At 40.2% G+C, this 26,783-nt stretch overlaps 1 protein-coding gene across 1 annotated transcript in view; it reads right to left on the bottom strand.

Annotated features, from left to right (window-relative positions):
- Window positions 1–26,783, bottom strand: part of Dnah5 (dynein, axonemal, heavy chain 5) — a 283,019-nt gene that overhangs the window by 54,304 nt on the left and 201,932 nt on the right. The window contains 7 exon segments of the mRNA NM_001419569.1: window positions 9,959–10,149; window positions 10,636–10,750; window positions 11,743–11,986; window positions 21,852–22,034; window positions 22,815–22,970; window positions 23,540–23,856; window positions 24,414–24,549. Of these exon segments, the coding sequence (NP_001406498.1) occupies window positions 9,959–10,149; window positions 10,636–10,750; window positions 11,743–11,986; window positions 21,852–22,034; window positions 22,815–22,970; window positions 23,540–23,856; window positions 24,414–24,549 (1,342 nt within the window).

Below are 26,783 nucleotides of genomic sequence, written 5' to 3'. Positions count from 1 at the left end.
TACAAAAAGATAGAAATAATCCCATGCGTGCTATCGGACCACCATGGCCTAAAACTGGTCTTCAATAACAATAAGGGAAGAATGCCCACATATACGTGGAAATTGAACAATGCTCTACTCAATGATAACCTGGTCAAGGAAGAAATAAAGAAAGAAATTAAGAACTTTTTAGAATTTAATGAAAATGAAGATACAACATACCCAAACTTATGGGACACAATGAAAGCTGTGCTAAGAGGAAAACTCATAGCGCTGAGTGCCTGCAGAAAGAAACAGGAAAGAGCATATGTCAGCAGCTTGACAGCACACCTAAAAGCTCTAGAACAAAAAGAAGCAAATACACCCAGGAGGAGTAGAAGGCAGGAAATAATCAAACTCAGAGCTGAAATAAACCAAGTAGAAACAAAAAGGACCATAGAAAGAATCAACAGGACCAAAAGTTGGTTCTTTGAGAAAATCAACAAGATAAATAAACCCTTAGCCAGACTAACGAGAGGACACAGAGAGTGCGTCCAAATTAACAAAATCAGAAATGAAAAGGGAGACATAACTACAGATTCAGAGGAAATTCAAAAAATCCTCAGATCTTACTATAAAAACCTATATTCAACAAAATTTGAAAATCTTCAGGAAATGGACAATTTCCTAGACAGATACCAGGTATCAAAGTTAAATCAGGAACAGATAAACCAGTTAAACAACCCCATAACTCCTAAGGAAATAGAAGCAGTCATTAAAGGTCTCCCAACCAAAAAGAGCCCAGGTCCAGATGGGTTTAGTGCAGAATTCTATCAAACCTTCATACAAGACCTCATACCAATATTATCCAAACTCTTCCACAAAATTGAAACAGATGGAGCCCTACCGAATTCCTTCTACGAAGCTACAATTACTCTTATACCTAAACCACACAAAGACACAACAAAGAAAGAGAACTTCAGACCAATTTCCCTTATGAATATCGACGCAAAAATACTCAATAAAATTCTGGCAAACCGAATTCAAGAGCACATCAAAACAATCATCCACCATGATCAAGTAGGCTTCATCCCAGGCATGCAGGGATGGTTTAATATACGGAAAACCATCAACGTGATCCATTATATAAACAAACTGAAAGAACAGAACCACATGATCATTTCATTAGATGCTGAGAAAGCATTTGACAAAATTCAACACCCCTTCATGATAAAAGTCCTGGAAAGAATAGGAATTCAAGGCCCATACCTGAACATAGTAAAAGCCATATACAGCAAACCAGTTGCTAACATTAAACTAAATGGAGAGAAACTTGAAGCAATCCCACTAAAATCAGGGACTAGACAAGGCTGCCCACTCTCTCCCTACTTATTCAATATAGTTCTTGAAGTTCTAGCCAGAGCAATCAGACAACAAAAGGAGATCAAAGGGATACAGATCGGAAAAGAAGAGGTCAAAATATCACTATTTGCAGATGACATGATAGTATATTTAAGTGATCCCAAAAGTTCCACCAGAGAACTACTAAAGCTGATAAACAACTTCAGCAAAGTGGCTGGGTATAAAATTAACTCAAATAAATCAGTTGCCTTCCTCTATACAAAAGAGAAACAAGCCGAGAAAGAAATTAGGGAAACGACACCCTTCATAATAGACCCAAATAATATAAAGTACTTCGGTGTGACTTTAACCAAGCAAGTAAAAGATCTGTACAATAAGAACTTCAAGACACTGAGGAAAGAAATTGAAGAAGACCTCAGAAGATGGAAAGATCTCCCATGCTCATGGATTGGCAGGATTAATATAGTAAAAATGGCCATTTTACCAAAAGCAATCTACAGATTCAATGCAATCCCCATCAAAATACCAATCCAATTCTTCAAAGAGTTAGACAGAACAATTTGCAAATTCATCTGGAATAACAAAAAACCCAGGATAGCTAAAGCTATCCTCAACAATAAAAGGACTTCAGGGGGAATCACTATCCCTGAACTCAAGCAGTATTACAGAGCAATAGTGATAAAAACTGCATGGTATTGGTACAGAGACAGACAGATAGACCAATGGAATAGAATTGAAGACCCAGAAATGAACGCACACACCTATGGTCACTTGATTTTTGACAAAGGAGCCAAAACCATCCAATGGAAAAAAGATAGCATTTTCAGCAAATGGTGCTGGTTCAACTGGAGGGCAACATGTAGAAGAATGCAGATCGATCCATGCTTATCACCCTGTACAAAGCTTAAGTCCAAGTGGATCAAGGACCTCCACATCAAACCAGACACACTCAAACTAATAGAAGAAAAACTAGGGAAGCATCTGGAACACATGGGCACTGGAAAAAATTTCCTGAACAAAACACCAATGGCTTATGCTCTAAGATCAAGAATCGACAAATGGGATCTCATAAAACTGCAAAGCTTCTGTAAGGCAAAGGACACTGTGGTTAGGACAAAACGGCAACCAACAGATTGGGAAAAGATCTTTACCAATCCTACAACAGATAGAGGCCTTATATCCAAAATATACAAAGAACTCAAGAAGTTAGACCGCAGGGAAACAAATAACCCTATTAAAAATGGGGTTCAGAGCTAAACAAAGAATTCACAGCTGAGGAATGCCGAATGGCTGAGAAACACCTAAAGAAATGTTCAACATCTTTAGTCATAAGGGAAATGCAAATCAAAACAACCCTGAGATTTCACCTCACACCAGTGCGATTGGCTAAGATCAAAAACTCAGGTGACAGCAGATGCTGGCGAGGATGTGGAGAAAGAGGAACACTCCTCCATTGTTGGTGGGATTGCAGACTGGTAAAACCATTCTTTAAATCAGTCTGGAGGTTCCTCAGAAAATTGGACATTGAACTGCCTGAGGATCCAGCTATACCTCTCTTGGGCATATACCCAAAAGATGCCTCAACATATAAAAGAGACACGTGCTCCACTATGTTCATCGCAGCCTTATTTATAATAGCCAGAAAATGGAAAGAACCCAGATGCCCTTCAACAGAGGAATGGATACAGAAAATGTGGTACATCTACACAATGGAATATTACTCAGCTATCAAAAAGAACGAGTCTATGAAATTCGTAGGCAAATGGTTGGAACTGGAAAATATCATCCTGAGTGAGCTAACCCAATCACAGAAAGACATACATGGTATGCACTCATTGATAAGTGGCTATTAGCCCAAATGCTTGAATTACCCTAGATCCCTAGAACAAACGAAACTCAAGACGGATGATCAAAATGTGAATGCTTCACTCCTTCTTTAAATGAGGAAAAAGAATACCCTTGGCAGGGAATGGAGAGGCAAAGATTAAAACAGAGACTGAAGGAACACCCATTCAGAGCCTGTCCCACATTTGGCCCATACATATACAGCCACCCAATTAGACAAGACGGATGAAGCAAAGAAGTGCAGACCGACAGGAGCCGGATGTAGATCGCTCCTGAGAGACACAGCCAGAATACAGCAAATACAGAGGCGAATGCCAGCAGCAAACCACTGAACTGAGAATAGGTCCCCTATTGAAGGAATCAGAGAAAGAACTGGAAGAGCTTGAAGGGGCTCGAGACCCCAAAAGTACAACAATGTCAAGCAACCAGAGCTTCCAGGGACTAAGCCACTACCTAAAGACTATACATGGACTGACCCTGGACTCTGACCCCATAGGTAGCAATGAATATCCTAGTAAGAGCACCAGTGGAAGGGGAAGCCCTGGGTCCTGCTAAGACTGAACCCCCAGTGAACTAGTCTATGGGGGGAGGGCGGCAATGGTGGGAGGGTGGGGAGGGGAACACCCATAAGGAAGGGGAGGGGTTAGGGGGATGTTTGCCCGGAAACCGGGAAAGGGAATAACACTCGAAATGTATATAAGAAATACTCAAGTTAATAAAAAAAAAAAAATGTGAATGCTTCACTCCTTCTTTAAAAGGGGAACAAGAATACCATTGGCAGGGAATAGAGAGGCAGAGATTAAAACAGACACAGAAGGAACACCCATTCAGAGCCTGCCCCACATGTGGCCCATACATATACAGCCATCCAATGAGACAAGATGGATGAAGCAAAGAAGTGCAGGCTGACAGGAGCCGGATGTAGATCTCTCCCGAGAGACACAGCCAGAATACAGCAAACACAGAGGCGTATGCCAGCAGCAAACCACTGAATTGAGAATAGGACCCCCGTTGAAGGAATCAGAGAAAGAACTGGAAGAGCTTGAATGGGCTCGAGACCCCATATGTACAACAATGCCAAGCAACCAGAGCTTACAGGGACTAAGCCACTACCTAAAGACTATACATGGACTGACCCTGGACTCTGACCCCATAGGTAGCAATGAATATCCTAGTAAGAGCACCAGTGGAAGGGGAAGCCCGGGGTCCTGCTAAGACTGAACCCTCAGTGAACTAGATTGTTGGGGGGAGGGCGGCAATGGGGGGAGGATGGGGGGAACACCCATAAAGAAGGGGAGGGGGGAGGGGGATGTTTGCCCGGTAACCGGGAAAGGGAATAACACTTGAAATGTATATAAGAAATACTCAAGTTAATAAAAAAAAAATAAATAAATAAAACTTGGAATTTCAAAAAAAAAAAAAAAAAAAAAAAAAAAGAAGGGGAGGGATTAGGAGGATGTTTACCCGGAAACCGGGAAAGGGAATAACACTCGAAATGTATATAAGAAATACTCATGTTAATAAAAAAAAAAAAAAGAATAGAAAGACAAAAAAAAAGAAAAAAAGAAAAAGAAAAAGTGGGGAAGCATCTCGAACACATGGGCATGGAGAAAATTTCCTGAACAAAACACCAATGGCTTATGCTCTAAGATCAAGAATCGACAAATGGGATCTCATAAAACTGCAAAGCTTCTGTAAGGCAAAGGACACTGTGGTTAGGACAAAACGGCAACCAACAGATTGGGAAAAGATGGCAATGGGGGGAGGGTTGGGAGGGGAACACCCATAAGGAAGGGGAGGGCAGAGGGGGATGTTTGCCCGGAAACCGGGAAAGGGAATAACACTCGAAATGTATATAAGAAATACTCAAGTTATTAAAAAAAAAAAAAAAGGGGGGGGGAAGGGAAAGGGTTAGGAGGATGTTGGCCCAGAAACCGGGAAAGGGAATAACATTTGAAATGTAAATAAGAAATACTCAAGTTAATAAAGAAAAAACGGGGAAAAAAGTAGTAAAAACAAATTAATTAATTAATTAATTAATTAATTAATAAACCTAACCAAAAAAGTAAAAGTTCTCTATAATTAAAAAGTTTAACAATTTGGCAAGCTGCCCTGAGTAGCCTGCCATTCCAGGGGTATCTCAATTTTCCTTCTGCCTCTCCTTCACCCCTTCAGATTCCTGAATCATTCAGCCAGGAGCATGTTGTCCTCTGTGAGGCCCCACCCAGCAGCTAACTCAGATAGATACAGCCACCTGCAGACAAACAATGTATGGAGTTTGGGGACTCTTGTGGAAGGACAGAAAGAAGGATTGTGGTTCTCAAAGGGAATGTGAACTCCACAGGAAGACCAACAGGGTCAACTAACTTGGACCCTCAGGGCTCTCGGAGACTGAAACACCAACTAAAGAGCATATACTCGTTCATATGTAGGGAGATGTGCAGATTGACCTTTAGTGGGTCCTGGACAACTGGAGCAGGGGCTATCCCAAAAGCTGTTGCCCGCATGTGGAATATGTTCTTCTAGCTGGGCTGCCTTGTCTGGCCTCAGTGGGAGGAAACGCCTAGCCTCACAAAGACTTGAAGTGTCAGGATAGAAGTATAACTGGGGGGATGGGGGGGGCTACCCACCCAGAGTAGAAGGAAAGGGGAAAGGATTGTGGGAGGGCTGAACAGGTAGGGGGCAGTGAGTGGGTTATAAAGTGAAGAAGTAAAAAAAATATTTAAATTAAATTTTTAAAAGAGTTAAAAATTTGAAGAAAGAAATTAAAGAAGAAAATAGGTGAAAGGATGTTCATGATCAGCAGAATTAATTTTGTGGTGTGCCTAGACTGCAGATAAGTACTATCTTGATTTCTCCATGTTCTGTGAGTTAAGCATGTAGTACCATCAGCAATATGTTCTTACCCTCAAGTTTTAGATAGTATTGGTAATGGACTATAATGTTAGGTGTCAATGGGACCCCACTGGCCAACAACTCCAAGAGAGGTAACCCATTCCTGACACTGGAATTTTTATTTGTTAGGCTATGTACTCTAATAGGGGCACTGTTACACATTACAGAGTGTCTTGGTTACTTTTTTATTGCTGTGATCAAATACCGTTAGCAAGATAACTTATGAAGGAGTTTGCTGTGGTCAGAATAGGAATGGCTTCCATAGACTTCTGTGTTTGGTCCATAATGGGTGGCACTATTAGGGAGCTGTGGCCTTGTGGGAGTAAGTATAATCTTGTTGGAGGAGGGGTATCACTCTGGGGGGTGGGCTTTGAGGTATCTTATGCTCAAGCTACACCCAGTATGGCACACAGTCTCTTTCTGCTGCCTGTGGAATGAACTCTCAGCTCCTCCAGCACCATGCCTGCCTGCACACTGCCATGATGATAATGGAGTAAACCTCAGAAATTGTAAGCCAGCTCAAGTAAATGTTTTCCTTTATAAGAATTATAGTGGCCAGGGTGGCCAGCAATAGAAACCCTAACTGGGACAAAGTTCAATGTGGTTTACTGTTTCAGAGGGCTGGGGTATATGATGGTAGACCACTGGAGAGCAGAAAGATCACATCTTAAGACACAGCAATGAAGGAGAGAGGGAGGGGAAGGGAGACCAGGAGGAGGAGAGGAAAAGAAAGAGGGAGGAGGGGGAGGGAGAGGGTAAGGGAGAGGGAGAGGGAGAGGGAGAGAGAGATTGAGAATGGAACAAGTATTTTAAAACCTCAAAGCCTATCCCCCAGTCACAAAGTTCCTTCAACAAGGCCATACCTCCTAATCCTTCCCAAACAATTACACCAACTGGGGATTAAGTACTCAAAAACAAGAAACTATAAGGGCCACTCTCCTTCAAACCACCACTTCCACCACACAGAGACACAATATTTGCATATATGCCTGTGCATATATTTAAAGAGAGCTTCTTTAGTAGTAGGTTTCCAAATTAATGTTTGAAAAGTATTTATTGTTAGTTATCCCTCCCCATATTCCTTCCTCTACCTTTCCCTACCTCCTACCCCTTTATTCTACTTCAACATTTTATACAGTTTCCATCTCCCCTAGACCAATGGCCTCATAATAATTTCCTGAATGCCTGTGGGTTCTCCAAGTTAAATTAAATTATCTGAAGATTCAAAGCCAGCAACTGCGAATGAGAAAAAAATATAAGATTGTTTTTCTAGGTTTGAGTTACCTCACTCAGAACATGGAGAAATCAAGCTGGTACTCACCTTGAAGCTTCATCCTTCTGGCTATCTTATATAGAACTGAAATGTGCTAAGTATGGCTAATGGAAGAGAAAAACAATCCTTGATCTCACATAGCCATGAACCTCGAGAGCTACAATAAAAACAAGACTGACAAGGCATGCCTACTGGTGCTAGACTAGCATGAATATCAGACCCACAACTAACCAATAGGCAGAAAATAAGAGAGAGCAAAACAGAATGTTCATCACTAAGTGGAGTATACATACCACGCCCTGTCATCCAAAGCCTTAAGGATCATTGAAGAAGAGAGAATGAAAGATTGAAAGAACTCCAATAGTTCAGAAAATAAAATGAAAGATTCAGGAAAAAGATAGCATGTTTCTAAATATGCATATACAAACTAATCAAGCCAGAGGAAAAACGACAGAATAAAAAAAAAAAAAAAACCCTTGCAAGCTATACATCAGAGAATTAATATCTAGACTTAATATTAGAATTCAAAATCTAAATATCAAAAATAAACAATCCAATCAATAAGCAGGATGATAAACAAATCTGAAAAAGGACAAGCAGCAACAGCAACAACAGGAGGAGGAGGAGAACAAGAACAAGAACGCAAACGAGTGGCCAATAAGCAAATGAAAAGTTTCCAACACCCTTAGCTGTCAGGAAAATATGAACTTGAACCTTTAAGACTCAATTATCACAGTCAAATGAGCTGCCATTAAGAAAGCAAATAATGGTAAGAACTGGCGAGGATGTGTTCAGACATTTCTAGTTGGAATACAAATTACTCCAAACACTGAAAAATGGTATCGAGTTTACTCAAAGAAAACAAAAACAAAAACGAACAAATCAAATTACTGTATATCTCAGCTATTGCATTCTTGGGTTTATAACTGAAGGCCTCTAAGTTACCACATCACATAAATACTTTCAAGTTGTATTGTAGCTCTATTCATAACAACACAATTATGAACTAATCTAGGAGTCTTTTAACAAATGAAGACTACCACAAACACACACACACACACACACACACACACACACACACACACACACACACGCATGCATGCATGCACATTACTCACAATGGGGTTTTTCCTTCAGCCATTAAAATAAAATTATGTTGGTTGCAAGAAAATTGATTCAACTAGAGAGCATATTTAGTGAAAGAAGTCAGATGCAGACAAATGCATTTTACCTACTTTGCCAATCACAGATATTTATATAGACATATAAAATCATGTACACATGCATGTTAAGAAAGTAGAAGTGAAATTGAGAAAATGAAGAAGGCTAGGAATAAGGGAGAAAGATGAGGAAAGAGAATAAATACAATAGAAGCATATGACATACTCGTATAAAAGTACTTTTATGTAGCTGGGAAGATAGCTCAATAGCACTAGAGTAGTTGTCTATAATTATGAGATACTCAGTTCAGTTCCCAGCACAAAAAGAAAAAAATACCTGCCTGAAACCCATTTCTATGTAAAATATATACATACCATTTAAATAATGTTTGACTACAGCTCTGTGTTTCTGACTTTCTATTTAATTGTATGTACTAGTTACCCAAAGGTCTACCTGTGATCAATGCTTCAATAAATATACAATAAACCATCAGTGTAATTGCTGCTGAATCGCCTCACCCACCCAGCTTCTGAGACCCTGCCAACTTTGCTTTGTCTCCATCCCACTCCCCTCATCCCACTGGAAGCCCTTCTGTCAACTTGCTCCCTTAACACTCCTTCTGTAAACGTTTCACTGCGAGTTCAAATCTTGAATCAAGTGCCAGGCACTAATTAAGATCTACTTGGCTGGAGAATTGGTTCTGTTTTTATAGCTGTATCCCTTATAGCTGTATCCATGCCCCCCTGCACACACACAGTTAGTGTGAATTGTCAGGATGTGGAATCACACAATAGACAAACCTGCAGACACACTCATGGCAGGGAGATATTTAACCTCTGAACATGCTTTTGAAAGACTATGTTGATTAGGTTAAGAGACATGGGTGGACAGACACCAAAAGTGGGGGTGGGGCATGATACTGAATGTGGGTGCTGGATGGTATAAAAAAGAGCAAGTGACTAAGCTCAAGCCCCCTGACTTCTGGCTGTGGATGTGATATGACTGCTTCACTCAACTTCTTACAACCCTAACTTCCTACCATAATGGCCTGCATCTCAAATTGTGTGCCAAATGAGCCCTTTCTCCTGTGAAATTTATTTTGTGGACTGGAAGGGCAAGGGTGGGATCAGGGAACTCTATCACAGCACAAAAAGAAGTACTTTTCTAAAGTGCTTGCTAACTTCCTACATAGCCCATAGTCCATTTGTTTCGTTACTTTTTCTTCCCCCTACCCCACCAAAACAACACTCAGGCAGTCTGCAAGGGGTATGGTTCAATAAAATGTCCGTTCCATGCCCTGAGATACATGACATTTCCAACCAATAGTCACTGTTCAATAAGTGATCAAATGAAATGGCTCATGTATGTAAATAACTAAGATGCAAAGAAACCTTAGAAAGTAAAATAAAAAGTCCACGAAGAGCAGTCACAGCATCTGCGATGTGTCCAGCACTTTCTACTGACCTTTAATGAGAGTGAGAAACTCCTCGTGCTTGACTAGGTTCCTCTGGATGTCAATCTTTAGGGTGAGCAACAAAGTGAACAGGAATTTGTGCTCCTCATAGAGGCCTCGGACGGCGTACTTAAAAACCTCATAGGTCATGTGCTCGATGATGTTAGCAATTCTCTTGCTTGTAATTGGGCTCTTGACAGACCTGAGGAAGAGACCATTTAAGACACGCTTTTCCTGCTGCCCTTTTCGCCTGTCTATAAAAACAGCATCTCTGGTGGAGAGAGTAAGTAACTCGGAGGACTAATTTTTACTTTAAGACATCAAGAGAGAGCTTCTAAATCTAAACTAACAAGAATTCTCTCAACATGAAGCACCGTAACAAAACTCCTCACTGTTGTCTAAATCAATTTTACCCACAGGCCATTATTATTCACAATAATGTCTTGGAAATTTTCCCATTTAGCGGAACACATGAAGTCAAAGGAATCAAATGGATAGATGAATGGCCAGCATCACCTCCTCTGGGCATATGATGACACATATGAATGATTCGTTAGCATGCTGATAACTACACTAATCTCAGACTTAAGGAAGGAAAATACTCTTACTGACAAGCAGAATGGAAACTCTAATATCGTTCGCATCCACAGACAGAGAATTCAGCTTGACTTCCTAGTGACAGAGGTACCTGGCTAAGGAAAGGTCAAACAGGCCCAGAAACTGACGGAGCGAAGTCTGATACATTTCATTAACCAAGCGCATCTCCGTGATGAGGAAATAGAGGATGCTGCCCCGTGTAGCAACTGAAAGACAAAGAGCAGGGAGGTGTGTAGCATGAGAATCAAAAATAAATGAGCTGTGCGAAAGCATCACCTCAATTTATTACTCAAAACGACCGTTTTTTTGCCTCATCAGTAACTACCTACTACCAATGAGAATGAGATCAATGATTATTATTGATCAATGATTATTATTTAATCTTCATTTATAAGTTTCTCATAGTTTACCAAAGGGTACTAATGAAACCAAGACAGTTCTCATTTTAGAATCACTACACTCCTTTAATAAGTATAGTTTCTATTGTGTTTTATCAGGGTAGAAACAAAGAAAATTTAAAAGGTTTTATATTTAACAGTCAGGAAAGGATCCAGTTGGTCACACAGAACCTTACTCTGAAGCTCATGAAGAATGACCCAAACATTCACCTCAAGCTTTCAACAGGAGACATCACAAAGATGGTGCCTCGGACTGTGCATTACCCTGTGACACAGTTTCAACACTTTTTTCCAGGAAAACTGCTAAATGATGGCCAACTGGATGTTTATTTGACATATCTCGGGTAGCCAATGAACACCTGTTTATTAAATGGTCACCTGAAGATGAGTACCAGAAAACCAGCTTCCGGATAAACACAATGCATTGTTGCTACCTGATATGGAACTGATGCAAAGTCCATAATACTAATGTCTCAGGATTTACTATTTCATAGCAGTACTTCAATCTCCCATTTTGGAATAAATTCACTAGCATCTGAAAGCATTTCTCAACTACTATAGATAGCACCAAAAGTTTACCCCCATTACATGATTTTTCTATTCCTGCTTTACTAAACTTCTGAAGGGAAATAGCAGAAAATATAATTGGCCACCCCCCACTGCACAGTAATTACATATAATGTCATATAATGTAAAATGCATTATACACTATATAACGTCCCTGCTTTAATTGACTGCTCTAGTTCTCGTTTCTGCCCGACTATTTTCTTGTGACATTTGTCTTCCATTACCAGACTCACCAGGTCGGTACTCCTCCCGGGCTGAGTTAATTTGAATTTCTGTCTCTCCAGAAATTTCCAGCTTCTGTGTCACTTCCTCGGCTGTCTTCTTGGTGTTGCTCAGCACAACAATGAGACTCTCGTCTTCCACCAGGGACCCTTGAGTGCTCGTCAGGCGATAAAGCAAATTATCTTCTAGCTCCTTCGTCCTTCTTTTGTTTGCCGTTACCTCTTCCAAGAGATGAGTTCGTTCTTTCTCCAGTTCCTGTTAATTTACATAAATACATTTTCATTATAAGTGAACCTATTTTGAGGTCATTCCTTCTCACAATAATTATTTCTTTCATACGTAATTATTATTCCATACATAATTATTTCCTTCAGCTTCTTTGAAAGAGTTCCACTGTTTCAGTGAGGTGGTTGCTCACTTGTAGACTGCAATAGTTCTCTCTTCTCTGAATAACACCCTGGAATCAGCTGAGTAACTTAAGCATTCACCACAGGTACAAACTGAACAATATCTGCAGTCCACCATGGTATCGTAAGCCTGTTATCCCAGGACTCAGGAGGCTGAGGCAGAAACATTACAAGTTCAAGGCCAGCCTGGACTACACAGCAAGAATCTTTGTGAAAAACATACAAAGATAATTTTCTTTTGAATTGAAAACATTTTATGGCCTGAAAATATACCATGCGCTCCCAAATAAGTATATTGTTGGGATTGGGATTGCTCAATGGGTAACATTTGCCTAAGATGCATGAAGTCCTGGGCCAAATGTCCACATCACCAAAGAACAGGTATGGGTGAACATTCAAGTCCCAGCACTCAGGAGGTGAGGCAAGGGATCCAAAGAGATAATCTTCCTATTACACAGTGAGTTTGAAGCCAGCCTATAACACTTAAAATCGTGTGTGTGTGTCTCTCTGTGTGTGTGTGTGTGTGTGTGTGTGTGTGTGTGTGTGTGTGTGTGTGTGTGGTGTGTGTGTGTGTTCAGGAACCATCATAAAAATATGGGCAGAAATATTATAAGACCCAGAGGTTGGGGCAGGGTCTGAAGTAAGACAGTGACTTCTATACACAGTCTGACACTTGTACTCATGAACTCACAGATATATAGTTGCCAGCCCAGGATCTGGGCAAGACCAAGCCAGTCCACATTCACATTCTAGCCCAGTAAAAGGAGCTTCATGAACCTCCAATCTTAGTGGAGAAGCTATATGGAATTTGATGGCTTCTGGAGGAGAAAGGGTCAGTTTTCCTTAAGGGCATAGTTGATCATGCCCTAGTGGGTGGCCCAACTTCCAGGAGTACAAGGGAAGCACAGTCAAATCCGTGAATTATTAAATTTTAAAACTAGAGAAAACACAAATTTTGGAGTTGGAGTGGACCTGGAAGGAGTTAAGGGAAGAAACTGATCAAAATACACTTCATAGAATTCTCAAAGAATTAGCTGTATACTATATATCAACTATATTCATTATAAAATCTACAGAATCGTTGTGTATCTCCTCTGAGATACAAATCATATAGTTCAGGAGGTGAGCAAAGCTCTGGGCAATTACTATCAATGGTGGCTCTTTCCTTAGGAGCTCAGAGGGAAAGGGGAAGCAATGCGATTGGCATTGAGCGGGCCACAGGAGTGTGGAGCTCAGAGAAAGAACAGCGGAGAAAATATACTGATTCTAAGGAAAACTGTGCATGAAAGAGAAGTACTTATGTGAAAGACTTTGAAGTTAAAGACATTAATCAAAAATGGAAAGGACTATCAGTTAGTACTCCTTATAATTAGTAAAAGAACCATGCATTCCTGAGTTTACTTGAAAAGCCTTCTAAATATACTATGACTAAATGTAACCGTGTATGATTCCACCTCACTACAATCTTGGGAAACACAATCTTGAATGTGAGTTCAGCAGCAAAATTACATTGACGGCCTTTCGCTGGTCTGAGTGTGACTTCCTGCAGCTCTATTACAAGTCTACATTACACACTGCTCGGATTCAAAGAGAAGCGCAAGAAAGTGGCTCTACACACGTGGGTATTCAGAATACCTACAGAAGGCTTCCAAATTCTACTCCCTGTTGAAAGAGGCTTAAATCTATGAAGTAATGAATCATTTGAATTAATAGTGCAGAATGGAAGTTCTAGTTAACTATTGGATGGTGTCACCTGTCTGTTAAAATCTAGTGTTCATACAAGCCTCCGAAAAAAGAAGCCAACCACACTTAGAAAAATGTTAATAATTGATATTAACCAATATCCAAGCCCATTCACTTTTATGGGTAATATTCTTCATTTCTAGGAAGCATCTTAAGATTGTGAGAAAAGAAACCCATAGCCAGTCAGCAAAGTATGCCTTGATTTGATCACCACCAATATGCTAATCACTCAGCTGGGGATGCACTTCAGTTAATTAAGTAGTACTTCCTTACTACATACAATACCATGACTTTGATCTTCTGCACTGAAAATAAAATAAAGATGATGAATGGATGATAAACAGACATATGATAGACTAGAAAGATTATAGATGATAGATAGATAGATAGATAGATAGATAGATAGATAGATAGATAGATAGATAGATAGACAGACAGACAGACATACAGGAGGTAGATAGATGATGATAGTGATGTAAAGATAAATATTGGCAGCATGTAGATAGATTATGCATAGATAGTTGATAGGCCAATAGATTAAACACAAATAACAGATAAGATAGGTAGGTAGGTAGGTAGGTAGGTAGATAGATAGATAGATAGATAGATAGATAGATAGATAGATAGATAGACAGACAGATAGACAGATAGATATGATACAAAGATGTATATACTAGATAGTAACAACTACAAAATTGTGTTTCAGATTCCCATAAGTTCCTCGTTGTATAACCTTAGGACTTCAAATAAATTATTTCTATTTAGTACTGTCAGAAACCTGAAGAGTGATCTATCTGAAATTCTGCCTCATCACAGAAGTGGAACTACATACTTCCGACTTGTCAAGACAAAGCTTTGGAGTACTCTATTTTTTTAAGGAGAGGGGTTGGGGTGGGAGTGTTTGTGAGTGTGCAGGCCACTGTGTGGATGTAGAGATCATAGAAAAACTCAGTGTGGTTGGTTCTTTTCTTCCACCTTTAACTGGGTTTCAAGGATTAAAGAGGATCTCCAGACTTGCACACCAATCACTTTCACCCACTAGATCATTTCACTGTCCCCAGAGTACTTCCTTTTGCCAAACTTCACAATATATTCATGATCAAATTCTACCGTCCCCGTGTCAGAATCCAATCTCTTCTCACCATCCCCACTCGAGTCCAGTCACCCACTGTCACCTCTCCTCTGAATTCAGGGTCTTCCCTCTTCTTATTCCAATAACCTGTTTCAGTGTAACGGTCAGAATGATGACCTTAAAACATTAAAGCATGGTTTGTATCCACAAAATCCTTCACAATCTTATCTCTGGGGCACTTGCTCCCCAATTTAGAAGCATTTTAGGAGGTCACAAGGGTGGGGCTGTAAAGTTTCCTGCCATACCTATTTACCATCCGGCGTATAGCCGTATGGATAAATTGTCATTGTACAACTCCTGATATAGGCTAAACCATTTCATTTTGCCTTCCCACCCTGTTAAAAGTGTAATCCAGAATAAACCCTTCCTCCATTCAGTTGTTCCTGCCAGGTAGTTGGTCCCAGTGATGAATGCATCACTTCCCTCAAAATCCTCCAGTAGCAGTCATCCCACACAAATTCTAAGATTCTGTCCCATGAAGTTTCACAAGATGGACTCTTCCCCAATGACTACCTGGAACACAGTTCCTACTGTTTTCCCTATCCATCAGATACTTCCTATGTCAGAAGCTCCCATCCATGGGCACATTAGAATCAAATCGGAAGCTTAGTTAACAGACTTGGAGCAGAGTCAAGGAACTCAGGATCATAGTGTATTCCCAGACAGTGTGATATTGCTTATTTGTAAAACTCTGAGACCTGTTCCATCACACACAGCAGTCTCTTCTTCTCTTGGGGCCTATTCACTGAATAGTGATTTATCTTCCTCTACAAGGTTAACTGTCTTCTCTTCTTCAAGTCTTTGTTAAATGTAACTTCTCAATGAGGTCCACTACCTACCCTAAATGTGCAGCCCACCTGATCCCCATCTCTTCATCTTATCATGCTTTGTAATGTTTTAGAGCATGTATCACCTTCTAACATACAAGAATACTTTTGCATATACATTTATTCTCTTAGGACAGCTGTTGTTGTTGTTGTTGGGAAAGACCACCAGGGTGGGGAAGACCCCCACTCAAATCTCAAGACAACGCAACCCCCTCAAGAACTCATGAGAAACCGGTCTTGATGTAATAAACAAGAGGTGTATTTGAGGAACCAGAGCTCTGGGGACGACATGTATCTCACACAGGAGACAGAGGAGTCGACCCTGAGCCCAATTAGGGGAAGGTATTTATAGGGAAAATTACATAGGTAGTTGGCAACAGTCACACAAAGCAATTTCATTGGTTGGTTTACATTGGCACACATGATCTAACTTGGGCTCAATTCAACTCTAGGCCACCCTGCTTCTGGAGCAAGCTGACCCTAGTTCTTGCTTTTCTCAGGACTGTTGAGTCAGGCCTTATCGAGGTCAGATAGTTTGTGGTGGCTACATCCCCAAAACATATTATGTTATTTTTTGCTGTGAGGTGCACTTGTCCTCACAGCATGGTCAGTGGGGGCTAGTTTAAAATCTTTATTCTTTCAGTTGTTGTTGTTGTTGTTGTTGTTGTTGCTGCTGCTGTTGCTGTTGCTGTTGCTGTTGCTATTACTGTTATTGTTTTGTTTGCCCTGGTATGTTTTGGTCATCTAGTAACATCTTCTATTTATTCTTATAGTGATGCCTGGTACCTTGTGTGCACTTAACTAATGTTATGGAATGAATGACCAGGTACTATGCTCCTAACAAGCAATCTGAAATGGAAAGTGAACCAGGACATCTAGTTTCAGTGCCAGGAATATAAACAAGAACATTCCCTCTCTACAAAATACAAAGTCAAAAATAAGGGTTGCAGTGACAAAACTGCATAGAAGCAAACAACAAAAACCACTCACTCCATTTTATGTTCTAGCCCATGAGTTCTTATTGGCTGAGTGGTTTTGTTGGGCGGGGCCTCAAAATTCTGAAGCTCATGACTGAAGCCCAGTAGGCCAGTTACCAGATCAGTATAAAAAAGAAATTCAAAACCGGGAAAGGGAATAACAATCGAAATGTAAATAAGAAATACTCAAGTTAATAAAGATGAAAAAAAAACTCCCAAGGATAAAACCAGAAAAAAAAAAAGAAATTCATCTAGAGGAAAGGTTCAGAACTTGTACACATCTACCAGTTTTGAATTTGCTGAGCTGTAGCCACTCAAGGAAAACTCCCCCTTCCTGCTATCACTGCCATCTGTTGTGCTGCATTTGAAGCATCCCTAGCCATTACTTTAATTCATGTATTCAGAATATGAGAATTTCAAATCGTGGGGAATGTAGAAATTAGTATAAGCAAGAGACATTTACAGGATGCTCTACACTGCTTTCCATGAGCAGTTTTCCTAAAATCCCACACTTTATGGCTATACTAGGAAATAAAGTGATAATAAACCGCAAAACATCAAAATATATAAATTTCACATTGTATGGCCTCTGAGCTCCTAGAGTTAAGTGCTGTGAAGCCTTCACCTGGAGCACATACAGTAAGGAATGTGAAAAGACAGAAAGAATACTATGGTTAACATCATAAAGACGCATACTTACATCGCTATCCACACCACAATGGCCATTCTATTAAGTCCCACAAGCCTTAAGATTTTCATCCATAAATTGGACATGAAAATATCACATAATTGAACAGTGAAGCTAAGAGAGGGATTACATGACTGCTTAAATTATCTCTCTGCTTCTCCTAGAAATGCCTGCATTTCTAGGAGAAATAACAAGTAGGCTATATCTTAATAAGTAAAATAGCACTCAAAAATGTTTATCCATATAAATGGATGGATAGAAAGATATGCCATTCTATATACACACCTATCTAAATATCTACACTTTCCAAAAATATTCTCTCTAATGAGAGAAGGGTTTGTGACAAAATTATTTTGATTCACATTGGAGCATCATATTAATTAAAACATATTACCTTCTTGTAGATTAGACTCAATTTATAATCCTGTGTCCACAAAGGATATATAAATATGCCTGGTTTAAATGTCATGACTTAGGTTATGGGAAATGATTGAGGAGAAAAAAGGCAGATCAGATCAGACCCCCTTATTCAACACTCAGACTGAAAATCTCAGTCATATTAGAAGGTTCAAAGATATGGTGAGAAGAGTAGATGTTGGGGAAAAAAGACAAAAACAAAACTCCTTGAAAAAATAACTGTGTTAAAAAGTAAGTTATGGGAGAGAGCTTAGTCAATAAAGTGCTTGCTTGAGTTTCATCATCGGCATCCACACAAAAATGCCAGGTGGAGTGCCTGTAATCCCAACACGGAGAAGCTGGAGACAAGAGAAGTATAGAGCCCGTTGGCCAGCCAACCTTGCCTAGTTGGTAAGTACCAAGCCAATGGAAGACTCTGTGAAAACAAGATGAATGGTGCCTGAGAAACAACAATGGAGTTTGACCACACACACACACCATACACATACATGCACACATGCACACATACACACCGCACATATACATACACACACACAAACACACACACACACACACGCACACACACACACGCACACACAGCAGGTCTCTTCTTCCAGTATTACACTTTACTTTGAGAAAGTTAACAATAATTATTATAATGATGTGCAGGGTAAGATAATCCTCCTGTATTATAAAAAGAAATTAAAAAAATAAAGCCGTCATGCTCATCTGGCCTCAATGATTGGAAGGGTTGTTTGTTTTGAATGTGTATCCTGCTAATAAGGTGTTAGTAAGGGCATGATTTTCTCACTTTTCCCAAGAAGACAGAAAACACTGACCCTGACCCATACTGATTTTGAAAGGCTGGTGAAAGAAAGTCTTTTTAAGAATCTGAAATCATCCTTGATACTGTAATCCTTTCCGGCCACTGAAGCTGAGTGCTGGTGTTATAATGTTGGTTTTGCTTTGTTTTATTGCAAACAGCATCAGTCAGACCAAAACCAATCACATTATGTTATCTGCCACAGATGCTACTCATCTCTCAAGCCAAGGCTACACGTGACATCAGAGCCTAGCTTTCAGTGATGGATGCTGGCCTAAAAGACTGTCCAGATTTCATGTGCTCAACAATACGTTCTGCTGATCAAAACCTCAGTCCTTACTAAAGTAATAATGTGGCACTTCCGCATCTCTCAAATTACCCCTCTATACTTTAGGTCAGGCCTAGAAAGTAACAGTACATAGTGAAGGTTATTATTTCTTCAACAAACAACTATTCCACCAGAATTACACTGGTTTTACCACAATGAGGTTAATCGGCCATATGAACTTAGGAAGCTGGATAAAAGGCTCCTCAAATGAGATCTGAGTTCTTGAGTATTGCAATTTAAAACACCGAGGATATGGAGGAGAGGGAAGGGATGAGAAAGAGGCAAATATTTTCCCTTTCCCTTCCAGTGGTAGACCTCAGAAGAGCAAACCTAATACAGCATGCGGAAAGTATACAGACAGGAGGAGGCGCAGATTCAAAGAATCTGCCCAGGGTCTTAACCTAATAAATCTTTGGGTCAGCACAGAAGGGGCCATAAAGCAAAATAACCTCATTGCTATCGAGCCCATGAGAAAGTCGATAGCAACTTCAGCCTCTCCATGATAGTGGTCTCATTAAAACCTTCTATATCTCATTGCTTAAGCTTCACACATTCCCCCAAGGGATGTGCTGACTCAGAAAAGGGAAGTTTATAAATTATTGGTCATTTTTTTCCACTGAACACTAAGCTGGCTATCTCAAAATACAGTAGCAAAGGGAGCAGACACTGACTTATGATTCCAGGGCTTAACTCAGTGGCTGTCATGACTAGCTTTAACCGTCAACTTAACACAGCTTAAGGTCATCTGAGAGGACAGTGATAGTCAGAGAATTGCCCAGATCAGACTGGCCCATGGGCATATCTGTGAGGAACTGTCTTGATTGCTAACTGACTTGGGAGGGCACAACCCACTGTGGGTAGTACTATCCCTACAGAGGTAGGCCTTAACTGTATATGAAATCTACCTGAGTATTAACTGGCCTATAGGCCAGCAAGCAGCATGGTCCCTTCTGTATGTATTGGCTGTGAAGCGAGTTCTTTGGTCACAGGCAATGATGTCTGTAATCGCAGGCAGGCTAGCCTTCTGGTTCCTGCCTTGCATTCATGTTTTGCCATGCTCTGTGCTCTAGAGTTCTCAGCTGAGAGGAAACCTTTCTTCCCTCACTCTTTCCGTTAGAGTACTTGTTGCAGCAACAGGGATCAACCCAGAAGACGAGACACCAGAGGCTACATAAGTTCTTCTTGATTTTGTTCTGCATTTATTTAATTGTGGGGAGAGAGCTTGTGTCCTGCACATGCATGTAGGTCATAGAACAACTTGAAGGAGTCAATTCTAAGCTTCTATCACATGCGATTGAGGACAAATGCAGTCAATATGCCTGACAGCAGAGGACTTTCCATTAACCCAACTCATCAACCAAACTTCTAAAGTTTACACCAGACCCATTGGGCACGTGTGGAGCTCTTTTAGATAACAGGAAATGGGAAGCTACAGAGATGGCTCAGTAGCTGAGAGCTTGCCACTCTTGCAGAGGCCCCAGGTTCATGTTGGGTAGTAACTACTGCCTGTAATTCCATTATAGGAGGTCTGACACCCTCTTCTGGTTCAGCAGGCATCTATGTGCATGAATACATATAAATGCACAAAGGCAAATATAGGTGTTCATACACTCATGTAAATAAAAGGCAAATACATAAAAGAGCTGAAGGTCGTGTGTGGCCCGAGCACCAAGTCTACATGTTATATGCTAAGAAACATCATAATCAAGCGGAAATGGACAAGAACATTAAAGGTCAGCGGGTAACTGAAATTCATAATACAATAAACTTTTCGTAAAAATAAAGCAGTTGAAGAACAGAGTAACAACATAGAATAACAACTGTAATGGCGGTTACATTGTCGGTGTCTCATACTTTATGAAAACCTACTGCGCGTCTGGCTGGGGAGATGATTATGTCTGCAACACAAGTGTGCAGGTCTGAGCTTGGAGCCCAAGAATTCAAGGAATGCATCAGGCGTTTGCGACATGTGCCTGTAACCCCTGCACAGGAAAGTAATGGCTGGGTGGGGGTAGGGGTAGGGGGGATGGAACACTTAGAGACAGGTGACTCACTGAAGCTGACTGGCTGGCCAGAAAACCTGAAGTGACCAGCTTTAGGTTTAGTGAGATGTCACATCTAAAGAATATGGAGCTGGAAAGGTGGCTTTGCAGTTAAGAACAGTACTTCTTGCTCTTGTAGAGGATGCAGGTCCAATTCCTAGCACCCATATGGCAGTGTGCAATCATCTATAACTCCAGTTCCAAAGGATCCAGTACCCTCTTCGGGCCTCCACAGGTACCAAATGTGCAAGTGGGGAACAGATATATATGCAGGTATTTAAAACATCATCATCATAGTTATTATTGTATATACAATATAATCTACTAATAACATGATAATGATGATGATGATGATGATGATGATGATGATGATGATGATGATGATGATGATAAAATTTGAAATTAAAAAAGGTGGGGAGTAGTACCCAATGTCTCTCTCTGGCCTCTACACATATTTATACATATATGAACATGCACATCCACACAGCACAGCATAACACATATATAGACGAATACATTTGTAGGTAATTGCCTAACACTTTCCTCTTCGTGGAAAAATAAAATACTGAAGAATTAATGTGAACTTTAGATTCCAGATTAATGGCTCTAAAAGCAGTTTCAGTGTTAGAACTGAGATTCAGGACATGGGAAAAGAACAGGGATAAAAGAGAAATCAATCCCACGAACATGTTCATACTACTTCTATCAATGAAATACAGTGTAGTGCAGTAACAGGAGTCTGCCTTGGTTTCCCCACCTGCTTCTCTGTGAGGATGACTCTCCCCAGTAACTGGTCCTCCAGGCCTTTCACAGTGACAGTGAAGTCAATGATGGCGGTCCGAGCACTGATTTCTGGGGTGTAGGCTGGATTCGGCAGCTTGGTAGTGATGTAAAGTTTAAAGCCATCCATGACATCCACTTCCTTGTCACCGACCTTCACCTTTTTTATAAAAAGAAAGTTGGACAGAGGCGTGATACACCTGGGTCTTTTTCATATTGGATCAATTATTGCTGTTATCAATATGTAACTGGATACAGTTTGTATATTAAGAATAAAAAAATTGTCACTAGGTACTCACGGAGCTTCAAGGCACTGGGATACAAGACAAGAGGCAGGAAGGAAAGGGAAGGCAAAGCGAAAGAGAAAGAGATGGATCTAAGTACATCATGTAATGAATATAGAATTAGTTGTCAAAGCATCACGACTAAACCCAGAAGCTAAGAAAAGCATAACCCATTGAGAATGAGGAGGGGCCTTACTACTCACATACTGAAGTTTGAGAAGTCACACAAGCAAGACCTAAAACTGGCAGGAGAGAGCAGGGCAGGGGTGCTGATTTACAGCAGTCACTGGATAGAGTTAAGATGAGGATTTAAACACACATGGACTTGTGTGGCTTGAGTTTCTCACCAGCACCACGTAACTTAGTACCAAGGATTTCGTAAGTGTGCCCTTATCTGGATAGAAGGAAGGTGGGATATGAGGGTTTTAAATTTTTCAATAGTCAAAGATCAAAATAGAATCTGTTTATTTGTTACAGAAGTAGTATAGATAAGCATGACAGGACTCCTAATCCGTCAATAATTTAGCCTCTACTCAAGAAGAGCATAAAACCTCTCCCTGAAACTGGCTCCACTTGAGAGAAGCCTTGAAAGCTTCTCTCTCCCGTACCAGGATGCACTACTGCTGTGAATACTGGTATTAATGGGTTTAACGTACCTTAAAAGTAGATCCCGTTTTAATGAAGTTTTTTTCCAAAACGTTGTCCAGAGCAGGATCCAACTCCTCCCCAACGTCTTCAATGAGCAAAGGTCTCCCAAGGGAAAGGCTGTCCTCCAGGTGGTTTCTAAAGTACTTGTGGTTTAGAGATGTGATCTAAACATGGGATGGGATCACCAGGTTATTCTGGACAGACAAACTCATGATGTGATACACGGTAATACCATCAAACACTCTACCACAGGAAACAAATGAGGACTTAGAAATCCTGGGCTCGAGGCCATGCTAAGTGATATAGTACAGAAAATTCAAATTGTTTCCACTCTACCTTTAATAGACAAATCACCAACCATGTAACATTTAAAGGTAGTATAGGATATTTCTGCCTCTTCCTGCCCTCCACCATCCCCGTTGGTGGACAACTAGAGGTCTGTATGTAAGCATTGCATATGTAGAGTGCTCTCCTTCTGACTACCAAAGAAGCTGTGAACTTAACAGACGAGCTTGGATTCACTGAAATATGGTAGTGGTACGTGTGCCCAAAATGCAAACAATAAGGTTATGGAAAATATTTTGTTATTATATAGAGCTTACATCTCTATTTAGGATTCCAAACAAAACATGCAAGATGTTCAAATACTTCTCTTTTTTGTGGGGAAGAAGATAAGGGAGCTCTATTAAAAGATATAATTTGATGTGTATAAATGCACTCAAACAGAAATCACCTGGAGTTCATTTTGGCTTTCTTTGTTCCTAATCCAGATCTTGCCTTGGGTCTGGGGATCGATTAGCAAAGGAGACCGTGAGGCTTTTGTGACAATAATTCCGTTCTGGATGGATAGGTCATCGTTTGGAAGGCCTTGTAGGTTCCATTCACTGATAGTCGGGGCATCAATCAGCATCTCATTAAGATTTAGGTCATTTCCAAATGGGATTTTACGAGCTTTCATTTCCTTCTTCCAATCATTCAGGAGCAGATCTCGAAACTCTTGGTTAAATGGACCAGAATATGATAGAAAAGCCGTTGCCAGCAGCACATCCCCTAAAGCAGAAAGCAAGCACCCCTAAAATATGTTGTGACTATCCATGCAATTGTATAACTCTCTAAAATTGAAAAGGAAGTGTAATTCAACAACCATTCTTTTAAACAAAACTCCACAGTCAACCTGTAAGCACAGTCTGCAAATGACTTGATCAATAAGCATGAGATTGACTGACTGTTGAACAGAGTCTAAATATCCCATCAAGAAAGAACTGTCAGAGGATAAACATCAGGTCACCATAACTTTGTTGTAAAAGAATGACCTCTAACTAAAAAATTGTAACTTTAAAAACAAGAAAAGGCAGATCCTTCATCAAAGTGTCCGTGATCAATATCCCACTCTTTTAGAAGTGTTTGAAAGTGAACTACTAATAAGAGTATGAGGGTCATTCACCCATGAATCAGGCACATGTGTACCAGACAATTACCCTTGAAATGCTTATAGACACACAAACACACATATACGAAGTTGAATAAGCATGTGTCTGATTCAAGCTTAAAACCTCTGACTCCATCATAGTCAACACCCCGTCTCGTTAATGAAAGAGTGTACAGACCTACGAGTCGTTTAATTTGTGCAGCAAACTCTTTACTTTGTTCCGTCCATCGCTCCTTTTCACCTGCCAAGCCGCTGATGAGCGTGGACGCCGTCTGCATCTTATGCCTGCACCGATCAGCATCTTCAAGCAAGGTCTGAAGAAGGCCAAAGCAAGAAGGAAACCTTTCCTCAGACAAAAGAGTGGCTACTCATTCAAATATGTGACTTTAAAACATGAATTGTCTACCTTCTTAGACACATAAAAGGACCATTTCACCAAAAAAAAAAAAGATTCTAGCTCTGTGTAGGTTGATGTCTATACATACATGAGAGCTGGCAAAAGTTAGGTTAAGGTCCATGATTGGATACTGAAAAGAAAGGTGGGGACAAAGTTTTGATAAGGCAAGGGAGAAGGAAGGAGGTGAATAATCAAAATGAAGGTAGAAAAGGACGACCCAGATTTGTGTGGTCTGAAATGGCCATAGGTAGTTATGAATATTTCTTAAGAGATCAATTTCTATAGGTCAATTTATCTTATCTAGGTGGGCGGTTTATATCTTTACCAATTGGTTGTGAGTTTATTATGTGGATGTCTTGCATGAATTGAGAATTTAACATATAAATCTGATTGCTAAATTACAGCCTATAGAGTCTTGATTTTACCAGGTTGTTGAGAGTTTATACTCTAACTACCAGGGGGTGGTTACTTGAAGTATGGGCAGAATTTGGGACAGAGAGTCACGATAGGCCAGCTGCTGCAGGACCTCTAGTGTCCAGATTTTACTCGGTAGCTGGGACCAGAGAGTTCCTGGCTGGCTAGCCCAGAAAGGGTGACTAGCAATGGAAGTGGAGAGACCACCAGAGCTAGAGGTAATGTGGTGTGGTGCCACACTAGAACCAGCCGCCGCTGAGATGAAGGTACCCCACAGATGCCACGTGGCCCCATGGTACCAGCATTAGCGCAGGATAAAAGGTTCCACTTTTTTAATAATTACCACAACAGCTCTGTCTGTGCTGTCTCTGTTTCTCTGCCTAGTGCCATGACCCCTGCAACCAAATCATCCCCAGTGTTAGTAACAGAATCTTTCTATCACTCATTAGTAAACTCACACACGATAGTATCACATAATACAACGTATGTAAAGAAGCCAATTCTTAGGAAAATATAATTAGGAGTATCTCTCATGTCAAATCCTGCTGTTCCAAAGGCATCACCTAAGGCCATGTTGCATTTCACATCAGAAGACACTTACATTTCCTTCGCCTCATTGGACTCCAAGACTCCTGCAGAAATCTCGGCCTAGTGTAACTTATCATCTATTTCTTAGCTGTTCCTTGAGACAGCAACAAGACGTTAAAGCAGACTTCCATATGTTTTAGCCACTCCTGCCCCAAATTTCTAGTGCCGGTGATGAAACCCAGGGCCTCAGGCATGCTAAACATGTATGTTGCTGAACTATACTCCCAGCCCCTAATATTCCTCATATTCTATGTAGATGTTTAAGAGATGACGTCTAGTTCTACACGTGAAAGTATAGAAAATGAAGTGAATATGGGCAAAGAGGTGGATATCAGTGAATGCCCACCTGTAAAAAATACCTACTGCATATTTTCACAACGTAGGTTCAATGGGAAGATCTATAATGTTATGAAAAGTTGAAACTGTTTCAAGATTTTCGTTAGTGGGATTATTTAAATCTCCATTTAAATTACCATATGGCACAAATATTGTAAACCGGTTAAATACTATCTTGCAATTTTTATGCCCCAAAAATATTGCAATATTTTTAAGTTAATAATGTAGATATGAAACAAGTGTTCTGTCTTTAAATTGGCTTAAAGTTTATGACACATATATATATACATATATAATATGTTCAGATATAAGAGCAAGGTATTATTTATATTCCTCTCCAGGATTCCCTAAATACATTTTCTATAATGAATAGATTGCTTTTTAAGAATAACACAATACAGTCCCTTGAAAAGGGAAGATACTTAATGCAATCTGTTCTCATCTTCCTTCTGGAGTTTTGTCTTCCCTTTAGTTAATGAAAAATAATAGAAAACCTACTCCTGTGTTATATGCCCATCATATATGTCTATTTGCTTCATCCCAAGAATAGAGATACCAGTTGTATGGTATTTTATTTAAAATAGTTTATTTAAAACAAAGTTTTCAATGAAAAGATATTTTTATTGGCTATTTTATGTATTTACATTTCAAATGTTAACCCCTTTCCTGGTTTCTCCTCTAGAGCCCTCCTATCTCATCCCCCCCACCCTGCTTCTATGTTCATATCTCAACACCCTGGCATTCCTCTACACTGGGGTATCAAGCTTTCCCAGGACCAAGGCCCTCTCCTCCTATTGATGCCAGACAAGGCCA

Source organism: Rattus norvegicus, chromosome 2 (assembly GCF_021556685.1).
Source record: "Rattus norvegicus strain SHRSP/BbbUtx chromosome 2, alternate assembly SHRSP_T2T, whole genome shotgun sequence".
In the NCBI taxonomy this organism is placed as follows: Eukaryota; Metazoa; Chordata; class Mammalia; order Rodentia; family Muridae; genus Rattus; species Rattus norvegicus.
Note: the sequence above shows the minus strand (reverse complement) of the source record. Positions and strands in the feature narration are given on the sequence as shown.